Raw genomic sequence first — 17,993 nt, 5'->3', positions numbered from 1 at the left:
CACTAAGTGTATTTCGGGAACTAATTTTGTTGCTAATGCTTCAGGGCTTGTAGTCATTTGGGCTCGATAACTGTTTTATTTTAAATTGAAGTCAAAAGTAGAATTTCAGTTTTGCTGTAATGGACCACTAATGTGTTGGGGTGTACAACAAACCCACTAGGAAAGCAGATAGCATGGGTAAGTTAGACATTAGGTGAACAGTTAGTTGCTCTAGATGAATTTCTGTAAACAAATGTCGAAGCCATGAATACTGAATTCCTGGATTTCTTAACTGATGAACTGAGAGTTACTGGATTGCTGGAATACCATATTGAACTAACTGATCAGGTTCTGGTTAAGAAGCCACTCTACAGATTTTCACCACTGAAGATAAAGATAATAAGGGAATGAGTGTAAGAGCCGTTAGTGACTTGGCACGTAAGTCTCCTTAAGCTTCTCCAGTGTTATTCGTTCCTAAATCTAATTGCATATACTGCAAGGTAGGAGACTACTTTGAATTATACATAAAGGTAGCATTGAGATCAGCGCTGCTGCTGGATTTGTATTCGTATTCATAAATGAATGCAATGCATTTGAGTTTAACTATGTCCTCTTTGAACTGAATACTGGTTCCACTATTCTTTGTAGCAAATGGATGCCATATTTCATTATATAAATTTAGGTATGTTTTATATTGTGTAGTAGTGTGTAGAAGCTCGATTCAGGAAAATATACAGCATCTGCATTGGATTATGGAGCGATTAAAAAAAGCAGGCCTCAAAGCTAATTCACAGAAAGTTCTTTCAACGCGTTCCTCTATCAAGTTTCTAGGCCATATAGTTAAGGTGAAACGATTCAGACTGATACCAAAACAATGGACGCCATCATTCAGCTCCCAACCCTACTGAATGTCAAATACATTTTCAGGTTTGTCGGCATGGTCAACATGATTGGGAAGCTCATTAGCAATTTTATGGGGGAGGCAGTTCAGGTTAACGAGTAATGTGGAAATGGATCTGAATTTCTTTGGAGAGCTCTGCTGGATGTTTCATTTTTTACACTGCAGTCAGTTCTAGTGTCACCCCTACTGTCCAGTTCATTGCAGATTCATTTCTAGATGGATGGGTTGGCTCTAGGAATAGGAATTATTCTGTTAAAATAGCAATATGGGATTTATAAGGTGTCTGTTTATGACTCAAGGCGATTAAATGAAATAGAGAAAGGTATTTGATGCATTTGTTGGAAGTCTGGGCGGTTTTGCTGGGTATGGAGAAGTTCGTCTTCGAGAACAAAAACTAAGTTCTCAGTTGTGTGTTAGCCAGAACACGAGAAACTGGTCATATTTCCAGATGATCAAACGGAATCCTGATCTTTAATTTCTGGGTTACATGATACAAGGGCCTCAGAGAAAGTCGTTGCAGATGGGCTGAGTCGTATGTTTCATTACTGTGAAAAATCAAAGGAGATGATTAGCGTGGGGGTGGTGAATCCCACTCTCATTCAGGTTTCTCGTATATTTCACAACATCAGAGAATTCCAGAATCAGGATGGATGCGTTCGTCAAATTAAGCAGAGGCTTCAGAAAGTTGAAACTATAAAACCCCATGTTTTGTGAGGAAGGTAATATGCTATGTGGAGTTTTTAAATATCGCTCCATCCGCCATTTTGATGTCATGTGTTCGAAGGTAGTGAGGAGGTAATAGCCCCTGGCATGTAGGCAACCACACACACACTTGCTGTTTTCAAGGTCATATACGTGGAAAGTGGATCTGCTAGTACTTCGATATACTGCTGAGTGCAAGTGCTAGTATGAGATGAAGAGTGCCACAGGAGAATGACATTTGTGGGAATTTGCATCAAACCAGTCAGAAAACTGTTAGTGAGAAACATTTCTGTCCTATTTAATTCTGTCGTTCATGATGGCACTTTATGTCCACATACAGCAGTCAAACGAAGGAGGTTCAAATAAATTTCGTCAACCCATATTGCTTCACTAATTACTCTATTTAACACTCTGAGTACTTCCTCTAGGGCTGGTAAGAAACTTTAATGATGTAGGAACTCATTGCCGAGTTTGTCTTTCAGTTTTTAATTCAACACTATCTTCAGTAAGTTAGCGTACATCATACGCTCTTGACACATATTTCATTAGCTGTATGATTCCCAGGAAAAGTTGTTATTCCAGCTCAATGCTGTGATCCATAATTTGGTTTACTACTTCAAAATGTATCACTGTGCAGTACCTGCTTACATTACATTCTATTTTCGAACACTTAATTAATTTAGTCCTCATTTTCTTCACGTCACAGTAGCATCTACATCCAACATTCTAAATTAATTGAGAAGGTGTATGTTTTATGCCAACAAATATAACTTTCTGAAGTCGTAGCCCATGTTTGATCTTCCAGATTTATTTTTAGGGGGAACGCCATCTTTATTTCTGATAGTCTCTTCTTGTTTCCTCCTCGCGTTTTCTGTCATGTATCTTTCTTCCAAAGTAACTTCAAGCTACTTCGTCTGCTACATTTTAATCAACTGTGATTTGCTCCAGAACCCCGTAGAGTTCAGTATTGTTCCAATCGAACTTTGCAACCATATAAACCGTGTATACAACACAAAACAAGCGACAGATGGGGAACACATGAAGGGCTTATTTCAATAGTGGTACAAGTCCGTTTTTGTTCATTGTGAGATACAGAGTCGTAAAGTTAAATCAGCGCTGAAAAATCTGCAGTTGAGATACCAGAAATATTCAAGCATATGGCTTCTTGCTAGAGATGAACCTTTCTTTCTATTTGTTTGGATAATTAATTTCAGAAGCATTATAGGCAGAAAAGTGGAGGTAATGGACTTGTACCACTATTGAAATAAGCCCTTCATATGCACTCAGAAACACATAACAGCCGACAAGGTCATAGCGTTAGATTAACTTTACACGCAACATTCTCTGACATATGTTCTTTCGGAACGGAATACCTTCGAAACAAATTTTAGATCCTCGGGTTCATTGCCTTAGAATTGTCTACACACATTATTTAGTATTCGTGGAATATGTTATTCAAAATTAAATAGCAGACTGGCAAGCCGTAAGAACATATTGGAATGTGTCAGCCTTTAGGGAATACTATTCCACTACAGATATCCAAGGTCTCATAGTACTTCGTTAGCGTGTTTTTCGTTATACAGGCAACATCACAAACAAGTCATCGACTCCTCACATGATTAACCAGTGGAAGTCCACCGTTCTAGCGGACGAGAGTTCTTCCTCCAGGGCTGGTAAGAACATTTTGATTATCCTCACATTCAGAATATGAAATACTTATCTGAACAGCTAACGGAAGACTGAAAACATGTTTTCTATAAAGATATTTATTTTAAAACAGTTTAATTTTATTGCATCACAGCAATAATATTTAATAATATCTGAAACGTCAACAGAGTAAAACTACAGGAACCTGAAGAAATTACGAACTCACGTAGTTATTTAATCGGAGTTGAGGTCTTTTTAAATGATTTTATAATTCTAGTTCAATTTATTTTGGAACCGATTGTTTCGAGTAGTACGTAAATACATAAGAACTATGAGTACTACGTCTATAATTAAGTTCTTAGTACCACTAATCCGTCTTGTTTTAGGTACGCTTCAAGTCAACGTAACCTAATTGGAAAGGTCTTCTGAGGTTTTACTCACTCCTGTTTTTTTTCTCCTTTATATCTCACAGAAGGACGAGAAGCTATTCGTTGTTGAAGATTCACTCTAATGGTTGGTACTTACTATTCATTGTGTCTGGTAATGGCCGGTGAAGTGCTGCCATGCTAGAACGGGAGACAATCACACTTCTGCACGGAAGATTCTGTAGCAACCCGTAAGCCTTTGACGGTGGCAGGATGACACACTGTGCGTGCCGGATACAGAGCCGCACCGCATTTATTGATAAGTGTTATCTGTACTCCTCCAGCAGACACCATATTTCACAACCTTGTGAAGTGAACATAATTCCCTGATAAGGCAGTGACAGAACGACTGACGCTAAGGAGCCGTGTGATACTGTGATGAAAATGAAGGACACGAACTTTCTAGCCACAATAGTCAGAAGCCATAGCCATAGTCTTTGGTAAACATTTTCTTTATTTTATTTTATTTATTTATTTATTTATTTTTTGTCATCAGTCTTCTGGTGTAACGAAGCCACCCACTAATCCCTCCCATGTGCCAAACTTTTGATTTCAGTGTATCAGTTACCACCACTATTATTAGCTGGATATATTTCAATCTCTGTCTTCCTCCACTGCTTTTACCCTCTATAGTTCCCTGTAGAACCATGGAAGTTATTCCCTGATATCTTAACAGATGTCCTTTCATATCGTCCCTTCTTCTTGTCAGTGTTTTTTCCATATATTCCTTTCCTCTACGATTCTGCGGAGAACCTCCTTATTCTTTATGTTATCAGTCCACTTAATTTTCAACTTTCTTCTGTACTTTCGATTCTCTGCTTTTCTGGCTTTTTACCAGTCCATGTTTCACTACCTTGCAATGCTATGCTTCAAACGAAAAATTCTGAGAAATTTCTTCCCCAAACTGAGGCCTATTTCGAGACTAGTTGACTTCCAGAAATGCTGTTTTTGCAACAGCTAGTCTGTTTCTTATGTCCTGTTTGCTCTGTTTGGTGCTTAGGTAGCACAATTCCTTAATATCGTCTACTTCGTGATCACCAGTTCTGATGCTATGTTTGTCTCTGTTCTAATTTCTTCTACTTCTCACCACTTCTGTCTTTCTTCGACTTAACATCAGTCCATATTCAGTATTCAGTGACTATTCATTCAGTTCAACAGATCCTGTAATTCTTCTTCACGTTCACGAAGGATCGCAATGTCATCAGCGAATCTTGTAATTGATATCCTTTCATCTTGAATTTTAATCCCACTTTTAAATCTTGCTTCTTGGAGATATCTACCAACTACCAATACCATTCGGTGATGGTACCCTCTCGTTGAAGCTTCAGGATTCTTCTGCAAGGGGAATCAGCGAATGGGTCTGCAATGAGTGAAGGAACGTTTCACCACACATGGGCGACTTTCGCACGTAAGGCACAGAAGTCGGCGAATATAGCAACATAGAGCTAAAGATAACACAGTCGACCGCTTTAAAGATCTTGAGGAAACGACTTCTTCATCATTTTCGCGAATTCTTAAACAGGGAATTGAGAAACCGATGGGTCGGTCGTGGAGGAGTTGATGATAAGCTATTTGTGTCATGGCTTCCACACTCTTCCGACCCAAAACTATGCGATTTTTTACGCCTCCTCTACCAACAAACCCTCCAGAGCTGGGAGATTACACGAACAGTCCTTTTGAACAGATTGATAACATACAGAACCGAACGTGGGAAGAACCTTGACTACCGGTATCTGACGAATCAGTGGTGTGCGGGGGTGGGGGAAGGCGCACAAATTGAGCACTTGTAATATCTCAAAAAGACTTTCTGAGTTTTTCTACGTGTGCGCAAAGACCTGACGATGTGTCAAATTATTTAACTATAGCAAATTTTGTGAAATAACTTCAGTCGTTTAGAATAACCTTGTAAGACTGAAACAAGTACGTGAATACGCCATTAATGTTGACGATCTTACAACAACATTTTGTTCTTCATACTAAGTAAAAAATAAGAGTTTCAAAATTTACATGTTCCCCATCTTTCTGTGTTCCAAACAAAAACAGTTAACTCATTCAGTCGATATTACTTAGTAGCTAACTTACACGAAACTCTTGGTTCTTTTATCAAGTCGAGCGATTTTAATGAAAACATCTAAATAGGATATTACGGTACTCTATATTCAAAGATACACAGCGTTCTATGGTGGTGGAAGTGCCAAATGTCAAACACATATTTTGCTTATGAGTACACAATTCAATCTCTTAAACCGTGACTAATAACAGTTTTTGATGAATATATATATATATATATATATATATATATATATATATATATATATATATATATATATATATGACTACTCTGCAATTCACATTTAAGTGCTTGGCAGAGGATTCATCGAACCACAATCATACTATCTCTCTACTATTTTCACTCCCGAACAGCGAGCGGGAAAAACGAACACCTAAACCTTTCTGTTCGAGCTCTGATTTCTCTTATTTTATTCTGATGATCATTCCTACCTATGTAGGTTGTGCTCAACAAAATATTTTCGCATTCGGAAGAGAAAGTTGGTGACTGAAATTTCGTAAAAAGGTCTCGCCGCGACGAAAAACGTCTATGCTGTAATGACTTCCATCCCAACTCGTGTATCATATCTGCCACACTCTCTCCCCAATAACGTGATAATACAAAACGAGCTGCCCTTTTTTGCACCCTATCGATGTCCTCCGTCAATCCCACCTGGTAAGGATCCCACACCGCGCAGCAATATTCTAACAGAGGACGAACGAGTGTAGTGTAAGCTCTCTCTTTAGTGGACTTGTTGCATCTTCTAAGTGTCCTGCCAATGAAACGCAACCTTTGGCTCGCCTTCCCGACAATATTATCTATGTGGTCCTTCCAACTGAAGTTGTTCGTAATTTTAACACCCAGGTACTTAATTGAATTGACAGCCTTGAGAATTGTACTATTTATCGAGTAATCGAATTCCAACGGATTTCTTTTGGAACTCATGTGGATCATCTCACACTTTTCGTTATTTAGCGTCAACTGCCACCTGACACACCATACAGCAATCTTTTCTAAATCGCTTTGCAGCTGATACTGGTCTTCGGATGACCTTACTAGACGGTAAATTACAGCATCATCTGCGAACAGTCTAAGAGAACTGCTCAGATTGTCACCCAGGTCATTTATATAGATCAGGAACAGTAGAGGTCCCAGGACGATTCCCTGGGGAACACCTGATATCACTTCAGTTTTACTCGATGATTTGCCGTCTATTACTACGAACTGCGACCTTCCTGACAGGAAATCACGAATCCAGTCGCACAACTGAGACGATACCCCATAGCTCCGCAGCTTGATTAGAAGTCGCTTATGAGGAACGGTGTCAAAAGCTTTCCGGAAACCTAGAAATACGGAATCAACTTGAGATCCCCTGTCGACAGCGGCCATTACTTCGTGCGAATAAAGAGCTAGCTGTGTTGCACAAGAGCGATGTTTTCTGAAGCCAAGCTGATTACGTGTCAATAGATCGTTCCCTTCGAGGTGATTCATAATGTTTGAATACAGTATATGCTCCAAAACCCTACTGCAAACCGACGTCAATGATATAGGTCTGTAGTTAAATGGATTGCTCCTACTACCCTTCTTGAACACTGGTGCGACCTGCGCAATTTTCCAATCTGTAGGTAGAGATCTATCGGTGAGCGAGCGGTTGTATATGAGTGCTAAGTAGGGAGCTATAGTATCAGCGTAATCTGAAAGGAACCTAATCGGTATACAATCTGGACCTGAAGACTTGCCCGTATCAAGCGATTTGAGTTGCTTCGCAACCCCTAAGGTATCTACTTCTAAGAAACTCATGCTAGCAGATGTTCGTGTTTCAAATTCTGGAATATTCCATTCGTCTTCCCTGGTGAAGGAATTTCGGAAAACTGCGTTCAATAACTCCGCTTTAGCGGCACAGTCGTCGATAACAGTACCATCGGCACTGCGCGGCGAAGGTATTGACTGCGTCTTGCCGCTTGTGTACTTTACATACGACCAGAATTTCTTCGGATTTTCTACCTAATGTCGAGACAATGTTTCGTTGTGGAACCTATTAAAGGCATCTCGCATCGAAGTACGTGCCAAATTTCGCGCGTCTGTAAATTTTAGCCCATCTTCGGGATTTCGCGTTCTTCTGAACTTCGCATGCTTTTTCCGTTGCCTCTGCAACAGCGTTCGGACCTTTTTTGTGTACCACGGGGGATCCGTTCCATCTCTTACCAATTTATGAGGTATGAATATCTCAATTGCTGTTGCTACTATATCTTTGAATTTGAGCCACATTTCGTCTACATTCGCATAGTCAGTTCGGAAGGAATGGAAATTGTCTTTTAGGAATGCTTCTAGTGGCACTTTATCCACTTTTTTAAATAAAATTATTTTGCGTTTGTTTCTGATGCATTTGGAAGAAATGGTATTGAGCCTAGCTACAATGACCTTGTGATCACTAATCCCTGTATCAGTCATGATGCTCTCTATCAGCTCTGGATTGTTTGTGGCTAAGAGGTCAAGTGTGTTTTCGCAACCATTTACAATTCGAATGGGGAAGAAATGGCTTTAAATATTTTAGTTACTTACTCTTTCAGTACGATATTTGTTCTAGAACCCCTTTTTGTACGTGTGGTAATAAAAATTCATTTAGACAGAATTAAGCACATTTAAAATTACGTGAACTTTAGCAATCCTCTCATGCTGATAAAATTCAAACTAACTAATTAATAACATTTATGACTTTGAAAATTATTTAAATCAAATTTTTTACGTATTTCGGCCTTGGCACGTATTTTCCAGAAGCAGTGGGTTTTTAAATATTTACTGAATTCTTTCCCGGCGTTAGCTATGGAACACAAGACTGTCTCTGTTAGCATAAAATGGTTAAATATTGACAAGCCGACCTGAACATTTAATTATCATTGACAAAACACACTTCACTATACGTTTAAGCTATTTGCTTTAGAAATTGAAAGAACCAACAGATTAACAACTTCAACGTTAATTATCCGCCTATTGATGCACAAATGTAAAACCAGTAATAAATTCAGTCAGCCTCGGATCACTGTAAAAGAAAAATATCTCGTAATTTACTAGTTATTTTACCTGCTCCCGATTTACGGATTTGGTTAATTTTATAGCGGAACAATTTTTTAAATGTGCCGCCGCTGAAAATCGTTCGGTCGCGGCACAGCCCAGCAACACCAACGATAATCGCTAAAAGTGCTGAAAATTCTTTTAAGAAATATTATAGATGACATGGGCAATCTAATTCACATTAGTAATACACCATTTTGATAAATTATAATGTATTTAGACCATAACAATTATTAAAATTACACACCTTTATAATTTCTCCTCTAATGGAGGCTAAAGATCGATAGAGACAAAAGAAGTCTACTCATTCATATAATGCTACGTCACAGGTTCCTCTCTCTCTCAGATCTCGAGGGAGACGACAAAGAATGCACATTATAGAGTGCTATTTATACTACTGCTGATAATGAATATCTCTTTGTAATCTTACAACATTATTTTCCTCTGTGGCTATATTTTACATTTTTTCATCGCAGATATTAACATATTTCGTAATTACATTATGAGTATAGAAATATTACAATCATAAATACATCGAGAATATTAATACAGAAAATATTAGAATAATAAGCAACGTCCTTTATACAAAATTAAATAATATATTTTGTAAAACAATTACAGTACATACTAATTGCTTCATAGCGGCGTACATAGTACAATTAAATGTCATTTCAGTTTATTAATAGTATGTGTGCTGCCAGGGAAAGTTACACAGTACTGAAGCTGCTGCGCGTGCTGCAGCTGACAACAATAGAACCAACTCACAAAGTTCAGACAGATTTGTGTATAAATTTATTTTACTTAAGAAACGCATTGGCTGATGAAGAAATTGCAATACGTTCATTCTTTAGTCGGACAAATTCGAATGTAATGTGTGCTACTGACGGCTTTTCTGTTGTATAAAAGCAATGTTTGCATTTTGTGGATTATATTTCAATGCATCTCAGAAAAACGCGTAATACAAATCATTAGGACTTAGCTTTTCAACCGTTCGGTTACATATGGTGTAAAATACCAATTTGAAAGTGTACACGTTAAAAGTGAGTTTCAAAACCATCCACATCAAGAGCGTACCCAGGAACTCAGTTTTGCAGCCAATGGCTAAGTATACTAAATAACACAATTAACGGATCACTTTCTCGAAAGGCCGTATTTATCTCTCATTACGAGGTATAAGTTTGAATTTTGGTCCAAAGGTGGCTACAATGTTTCTAATGTGACGTCACCATCTGGATCGGCAACGCATCAAACAACGAGGTGTCAGGACTTTCAAAAAGAAGGGCAGCATGCTGAAGTTAAGTACAGCGTAAGGTAGGCTCGTGGTGTCACACTGCGATGCGTCTGAAGGTCACTTTTGTACGTTTCTCCTGAATATCTCGAAAACAGTGCTCCCACCGTAAACACATGCCACTACAAAATTTAACGATATTAAATTTCCTACAAATAGACGCGGTTCATTTTCACTGTAGGACAAAGAGCTTGCGCGAAGTGAGCGAGAGAATATGAACATCCTACGCATGGTTTCTAAGGTCAGATGTAACATTACGAGCTACATAAAATGACATCGCCAGGGCAGCTAAATCAGCCTATACATACATGTAAACAAGGTGGTCCATTGATAGTGAGCGGACCAAATATCTCACGAAATAAGCATCAAACAAAAAAATACAAAAAACGAAACTCCTCTAGCTTGAAGGGGGAAACCAGATGGTGCTATGGTTGGCCCGCTAGATGGAGCTGCCATAGGTCAAACGGATATCAACTGCGTTTTTTAAAATAGGAACCCCCATTTTTATTACATATTCTTGTAGAACGTAACGGAATGTGAATGTTTTAGTTGGACCACTTTTTTCGCTTTGTGATAGATGGCGCTGTAATAGTCACAAACATATGGCTCACAATTTTAGACCCACAGTTGGTAACAGGTAGATTTTTTAAATTAAAATACAGAACGTAGGTACGTTTGTACAATTTATTTCTTTTGTTCCAGTGTGATACAGGCACCTTTGTAAACTTATCATTTCTGAGAATGCATGCTGTTACAGCGTGATTACCTGTAAATACCACATTAATGCAATAAATGCTCAAAATGATGTCCCTCAACCGCAATGCATTCGGCAATACGTGTAACGACATTCCTCTCAACAGCGAGTAGTTCGCCTTCCGTAATGTTTGCACATGCATTGACAATGCGCTGACGCATATTGTCAGGCATTGTCGGAGGATCACGATAGCAAATATCCTTCAAGTTATCCCATAGAAAGAAATCTGGGGAGTCAGATCCGGTGAACGTCCGGACCATGGCATAGTGCATCGACGACCAATCCACCTATCATGAAATATGCTATTCAATACCGCTTCAACCGCAAGCGAGCTATGTACCGGACATCCATCATGTTGGAAGTACATCGCCATTCTGTCATGCAATGAAGCACCTTGTAGTAACATCGGTTGAACAGTACGTAGGAAATCAGCATACATTGCACAATTTAGATTGCCATCGATAAAATGGGGGGGCAATTATCCTTTCTCCCATAATGCCTCACCATACATTAACCCGCCACGGTCGCTGATGTTCCACTAGTAGCAGCCATCGTGGATTTTCCGTTGGCCAATAGTGCATGTTATGCTGGTTTACGTTACTGATGTTGGTGAATGACGCTTCGTCGCTAAATAGAACGCGTGCAAAAAACTGCCATTGTCCCGTATTTTCTCTTGTGCCCAGTGGCAGAACTGTACACGACGGTCAAAGTTGTCGACATGCAATTCCTGGTGCATATAAATATGTAACGGGTGCAATCGATGTTGATGTAGCATTCTCAACACCGACGTTTTTGAGATTCCCGATTCTCTCGCATTTTGTCTGCTACTGATGTGCGGATTAGGCGCGACAGCAGCTAAAACACCTACTTGGGCATCATCATTTGTTGCAGGTCGTGGTTGACGTTTCACATGTGCCTGAAAACTTCCTGTTTCCCTAAATAACGTAACTATCCGGCGAACGTTCCGGACACTTGGATGAAGTCGTCCAGTATACCGAGCAGCATACATAGCACACTCTCGTTGGGCATTTTGATCACAATAGCCATACATCAACACGATATCAACCTTTTCCGCAATTGGTAAACGGTCAATTTTAACACGGGTAATGTATCACGAAGCAAATACCTTCCGCACTGGCAGAATGTTACGTGATACCACGTACTTATACGTTTGTGACTATCACAGCGCCATATAACACAAAGCGAAAAAAGTGGTCCAACTATTCATATTTCTTTACGTACTACACGAATATGTAATAAAAATGGGAGTTCCTATTTAAAAAGCACAGTTGATCTCCGTTTGACGTATGGCAGCGCCATCTAGCGGGTCACCATAGCGATATCTGGTTTCCCTCTTCAAACAAGACGAGTTTCGTTCTTTGTAGTTTTTTCGTTTGATGCTTATTTCGTGAGATATTTTTCCCGGTCACGATCAATGGACCAGACAATACTGCGGGAACACTGTAGTGAAATGCAGGAAGATCATGTGAGCATCGACGACTGGAGCAGGGAAACGCAGTTGCCCCTGATTGTCCGTAAGAGAATGTACAATATTGTGAGTAAACAGACGAAAGTATCCATTAGATTAAACTGTTGGTGGGAAATCACTGAAAACTACCGGAAATTACCTAAATGTAACAAACAGGTGCCACCTAATCTGGAGGGACCGCATAGTTAACTGCACGAAAAGGCGACGTCATTCTGAGGATTAAGTTAGTTAGTTAGTTACGTGTTCCATTGATCAATATCACAGAAAATCCGTTATGATGTGGAACGTGTCAAACGTACATGAAATGCGCACAAGAAACAACCTTTTTTTGTTTTTTTTGTTTACATTATAGTGTTATACCTAAATATTTCTATGTTCGCGTTTATCCCAGTCCCTTAAATGGCACGTAATGCATATATTATTTCTCCAGATTTATTTACTCATATTCATATTCAAGAATTCATCTACGGTATATTCTGTGCCAAGGATAGGTTAAGTAAAGGATAGTGTACGTCTTTCTTTTTTCTGGTGTTGTAATCATGAATGTCGCTGATGATTTTAACTGGCCCATGCTGTTGAGAAAAAATTTCATTACTGACAAAATGTTCTGTGAAGCAGTTGTAAGAATTCCTAACCTTTTAAACAGATGCCTACAAGATGTGCGGCTATGAACCTCACACATTATTCTAACTACTTTCTTTTGAGCAGTGAATACTTTTTGGCTAAGTGTTGAGTTGCCGCAGAATATTATTCCGTATGACATGAGAGAGTGGAAGTATGCAAAATATGTTGGCTTACTAATTTCTACATCCTCAAAATTGGCACTTATTCTGATTGCAAAAGTTGCTGAACCTAGTCGCTTTAGGAGATCCAAAGTATGAATTTTCCAATTAGGATTCTCATCGATATGTACACCGAAAACGTTAGTATGCTCTACCCTGGCTACTGACGTTTTTTGATGTGTTATGTTTATTGAAGGAATTATACTTTTTGCAGCAGAAAATTCGATGTAGTGTGTTTTTTCAAAGTTCAGAGCAAGCTCATTCGCAGTAAACCAATTAATAACTTTTCCAAAGACCTTATTGGTATCATTTTCTATCAGACTTCCTTTTACTGGATTAATAATTATGCTTCTATCATCAGCAAACAGTGTCAGTTCAGCATCCTGTTTCACAAAAGAAGGGAGGTCATTCACATATATCAAGAACAGGAGGGGACCCATGATCGAACCTTGTGGAACACCTAATGTAATTTCACACCAGTTAGATGAAGTAGTTAAATCCATTGAATCACTTGAAGCATATAAAGAGACTTTTTGCTTCCTGTTCTGTGGATATGACATAACCACTCATATTCTCTAACATAATGAATGGAGGATATGCAACTAATCCGCGAATGAAGTGACTTACGAAACATTTATTCGACCGACTCTTGAGTACCAGTCGTCAGTCTGCGACCATACCAAAACCGGTTTGAGAAATTACGGAAAACATCCAGCGAAACTTGTCCGGGTCGCTGGATCGTTTAACTAACACGAGTGACTTATGGAGATGTTCAAAGCACACCAGTATAAGCGCCGGCAATCGTTATAGGAGAGGGACCTAATGTTGAACGTCGGAGAATAACGTCCAAAGAAGAGCAGAACAGCGTATTACTTCCTTCACATATGTCTGCTCCATTGCCGGAGCTTCACATTTTTCTCAGACTTTTTTTTCTGGAAACCGTTCCAAGAAAGCTTTGCAATATATAATGCTAACACGTTTCATAAGAACATCTCAATTACAATCTTAAGATGCTGACTGCTTTTTTCAGGAATACAGATGGGAAGTTGCGGTGCACAAACTGGAGACCAAGCGTCGTTGTTGGGATCCTGATGTCAGCTGATAAAGCACACTATGGTTGGTGTTAAGCAATGAATGAAAAATGTTACACTAGCTTCTTATTCTATGGAATAAATCATTTGGGAGGAACAGTATTTAAACACTCTGGCCCTGTATTCTGCAGGATGGAGGCTGAACTCCACATTCAGCCATCCTGATGTAGGTTTGCCATGGTTTTCTTAAAATGTTGCAGGCAAATGCTAGAATCGTTCCTAATACACTCCTGGAAATGGAAAAAAGAACATATTGACACTGTGGCGTCGCAACTAGTGCGAGCGCACAGTTTTCTATCAAATATTTACTGTGAAATGTAGACAGACTGTAAAGTAGCCATCAGATTAGCATATGTGCTGTAGCGGGCAGATTACCGGTGTCCGTTCGTCTGACGTCACGACCATATGGCATGTCTGTACCGTGAGAATGTAAGACCTGTGCGCTAACTAGCCGCGTGTATAACGTGGAACTTTCATCTTTAATAACTTCTAACTGAGGAACCTGAGGAAATTAAAAGTTAATATACTAGTTTCTGTTATGAATAAAAATAAGTCATCCAAATTTGAGCTTTGAAACCTGCATATTTTGGAAATTAGAAAAATCTTACAGAAAACGCAAATTTCTACAATTTTCGAGTCTAAATAAATACCATTATGTATAGATCACCTTCAGTGACCATCCAACTATGAAACAAAATCACCTTCCGTGCTTTTGTATTTATTTTGAGAATTTTACTTTTAGAAATTCACTTATAACTTTGTTAAAACCATAAATGTTTTGAATTTTTGTGAACAGTTATTTTATATGAGTAGGTGAGAGTGAATGAGTGTGCCAGAGTGAATGAAAGAGGGACATTCGCCATTCTTTGCAAGTGTATAAAATCTAGGTTGGAACTCGCAAGTGTTCAGACGATGTAACCGTGGGAACAGAGTCGCCAGTGGTTCCCCATCTTAGTGAATGTCGGATGTCCAAGAGTGTATGGTATTGTACAAGCAGCCAGAACGTTCGCGAGTATTTAGATAATTTCTGGAAATAATGTAAAGTCTAGTTTTCCTTTCGGTTTGTTAAATTATACAGTAAATTTTGTGTAACAAGAAATCATGACGTAAATGATTCAGAAGTCATGACTGGTGCGTGCTAGATTTTGGCGCGAGGCGCACCCAAAGAGTTAATTCTGATTGGCTGTGTGATGTGTGAGCCAATGAGATGCGAGGACGGTTAGCAGACTAGGAGAGTGAGTCGCGAGTGGATGAGGAGGTCGCGAAGGAACTGTGATCGAGAAGAGACATGCTTGATGTGTCCTCGCGAATAATGTGTAAAATGAAGTCATAAAACGGCTTCATCGGTTCGATACTGTGCGATTTGAGACTGGAAGAGTCCAGTAACGCGTAGTGTGAGTTTGAGTGAGTTGTGACTTTTCGTTCCGCGAAAGACGCGAGTAACTTTAATAATTAAAAGCGTGGCGGTACTTCGTAAACTTTTACTAAGTGCTTATGGCGAGCATTAACGTTAAAAAACGAACTATTATTGAACATCGACTGCAAACGTGTATGTTAGAAAATCGTCTGTGTTGCAGTTAAGTAAATTCCGTAACTTTGAAAGCTAATTCTGGCGGGGTTTGAGTGTGGATAGAATTGTGAACTGAACTTTCTTCAAACGTAGATTAGCGGGCTGATGATCAGGCTTAAAGACAATAAAGAGCTTAAATAGAATTACCAACTTCGCGTTCTCGTTTGAGTAAACAATTACTACCATTCCAATAACTCAATTTATTTAGGAAGATTGCTCATAGATTGTATTTCAGCAAACATGTATCGCGGCCTCCGGTGAGCGGCTATTAAATTGCAGTTTCTTCAACACTGCTTTTCTGCAATTTTTCCAGTAGCTGCTATCAGGAGAGGCGAGTGCAGCAACTACCTAAGAAACGAGGTAGGTGGATTTTCTTTCAGGGAAAGGAAACTGCGCGATAAGAGCCTGACCCGTCGCAACACCGGTGTGTCAGACCCACCATACTTGCTCCGGACACTGCGAGAGGGCTGTACAAGCAATGATCACACGCACGGCACAGCGGACACACCAGGAACCGCGGTGTTGGCCGTCGAATGGCGCTAGCTGCGCAGCATTTGTTCACCGACGCCGTCAGTGTCAGCCAGTTTGCCGTGGCATACGGAGCTCCATCGCAGTCTTTAACACCGGTAGCATGTCGCGACAGCGTGGACGTGAACCGTATGTGCAGTTGACGGAGTTTGAGCGAAGGCGTATAGTGGGCATGCGGGAGGCCGGGTGGACGTACCGCCGAATTGCTCAACACGTAGGGTGTGAGGTCTCCACAGTACATCGATGTTGTCGCCAGTGGTCGGCGGAAGGTGCACGTGCCCGTCGACCTGGGACCGGACCGCAGCGACGCACGGATGCACGCCAAGACCGTAGGATCCTACGCAGTGTCGTAGGGGACCGCACCGCCACTTCCCAGCAAATTAGGGACACTGTTGCTCCTGGGGTATCGGCGAGGACCATTCGGAACCGTCTCCATGAAGCTGGGCTACGGTCCCGCACACCGTTAGGCCGTCTTCCGCTCACGCCCCAACATCGTGCAGCCCGCCTCCAGTGGTGTCGCGACAGGCGTGAATGGAGGGACGAATGGAGAAGTGTCGTCTTCAGCAATGGGAGTCGCTTCTGCCTTGGTGCCAATGATGGTCGTATGCGTGTTTGGCGCCATGCAGGTGAGCGCCACAATCAGGACTGCATACGACCGAGGCACTCAGGGCCAACAGCCGGCATCGTGGTGTGGGGAGCGATCTCCTACACTGGCCGTACACCTCTAGTGATCGTCGAGGGGACACTGAATAGTGCACGGTACGTCCAAACCGTCATCGAACCCATCGTTCTACCATTCCTAGACCGGCAAGGGAACTTGCTGTTCCAACAGGACAATGCACGTCCGCATGTTTCCCGTGCCACCCAACGTGCTCTAGAAGGTGTAAGTCAACTACCCTGGCCGGCAAGATCTCCGGATCTGTCCCCCATTGAGCATGTTTGGGACTGCATGAAGCGTCGTCTCACGCGGTCTGCTCGTCCAGCACGAACGCTGGTCCAACTGAGGCGCCAGGTGGAAATGGCATGGCAAGCCGTTCCACAGGACCACATCCAGCATCTCTACGATCGTCTCCATGGGAGAATAGCAGCCTGCATTGCTGCGAAAGGTGGATATACACTGTACTAGTGCCGACATTGTGCATGCTCTGTTGCCTGTGTCTATGTGCCTGTGGTTCTGTCAGTGTGATCATGTGATGTATCTGACCCCAGGAATGTGTCAATAAAGTTTCCCCTTCCTGGGACAATGAATTCACGGTGTTCTTATTTCAATTTCCAGGAGTGTATAAAGCCACGGCCGGCTGCCTATTGCGCCCTTGTGCAACCTAACTTGCGTGTTTTTTTATGTAGTCGTGAAAAGTTTTCGACAGATGAATAAGGCTACTACGAGAACTAAAATGTCTTTTGTGCACTCTCATTTGCAGCAAAATGGATGGTATTCCCATTTTTTCTGCCGTAATGTAATATAACCCCCAGCCTACCCCCTACTCCAAAAAAAAAAGAATAAATAAATAAAAAATAACAGAAAATAAATAACAAACTCCCTTGGATTTATCTAGTTGAAGATCGAAACGCTGGACTTCTCCACCATAACAATAGTCTCAAATGTCACAGTCACTAAAACGTGCCAGCTGGAGTAGCCGAGCTGTTCTAGGTGCAACAGTCTGGAAACGCGCGATCGCTACGGGCACTCGTTCGAATCCTGCCTCGGGTATGGA

The 17,993-nt window shown here is 40.6% G+C and overlaps 1 protein-coding gene across 2 annotated transcripts in view; it reads right to left on the bottom strand.

Annotated features, from left to right (window-relative positions):
* LOC126335559 (UDP-glucosyltransferase 2-like) overlaps positions 1 to 17,993 on the bottom strand; it is a 470,415-nt gene that overhangs the window by 93,704 nt on the left and 358,718 nt on the right. Inside the window, exon 1 of one of the 2 annotated variants that reach the window (XM_049998977.1) lies at positions 3,755 to 3,879. The exons of the other annotated variant lie outside the window; for it this stretch is intronic. Within the exon in view, the coding sequence (XP_049854934.1) occupies positions 3,755 to 3,794 (40 nt within the window). The 5' untranslated portion in view covers positions 3,795 to 3,879. Of the gene's footprint in view, positions 1 to 3,754; positions 3,880 to 17,993 lie in introns of those variants that run through there. 2 annotated transcript variants of the gene reach the window in all.

The sequence above is a fragment of the Schistocerca gregaria genome, chromosome 2, assembly GCF_023897955.1.
Source record: "Schistocerca gregaria isolate iqSchGreg1 chromosome 2, iqSchGreg1.2, whole genome shotgun sequence".
Lineage (NCBI taxonomy): Eukaryota > Metazoa > Arthropoda > Insecta > Orthoptera > Acrididae > Schistocerca > Schistocerca gregaria.
This window is presented reverse-complemented; position numbering and strand designations above follow the sequence as displayed.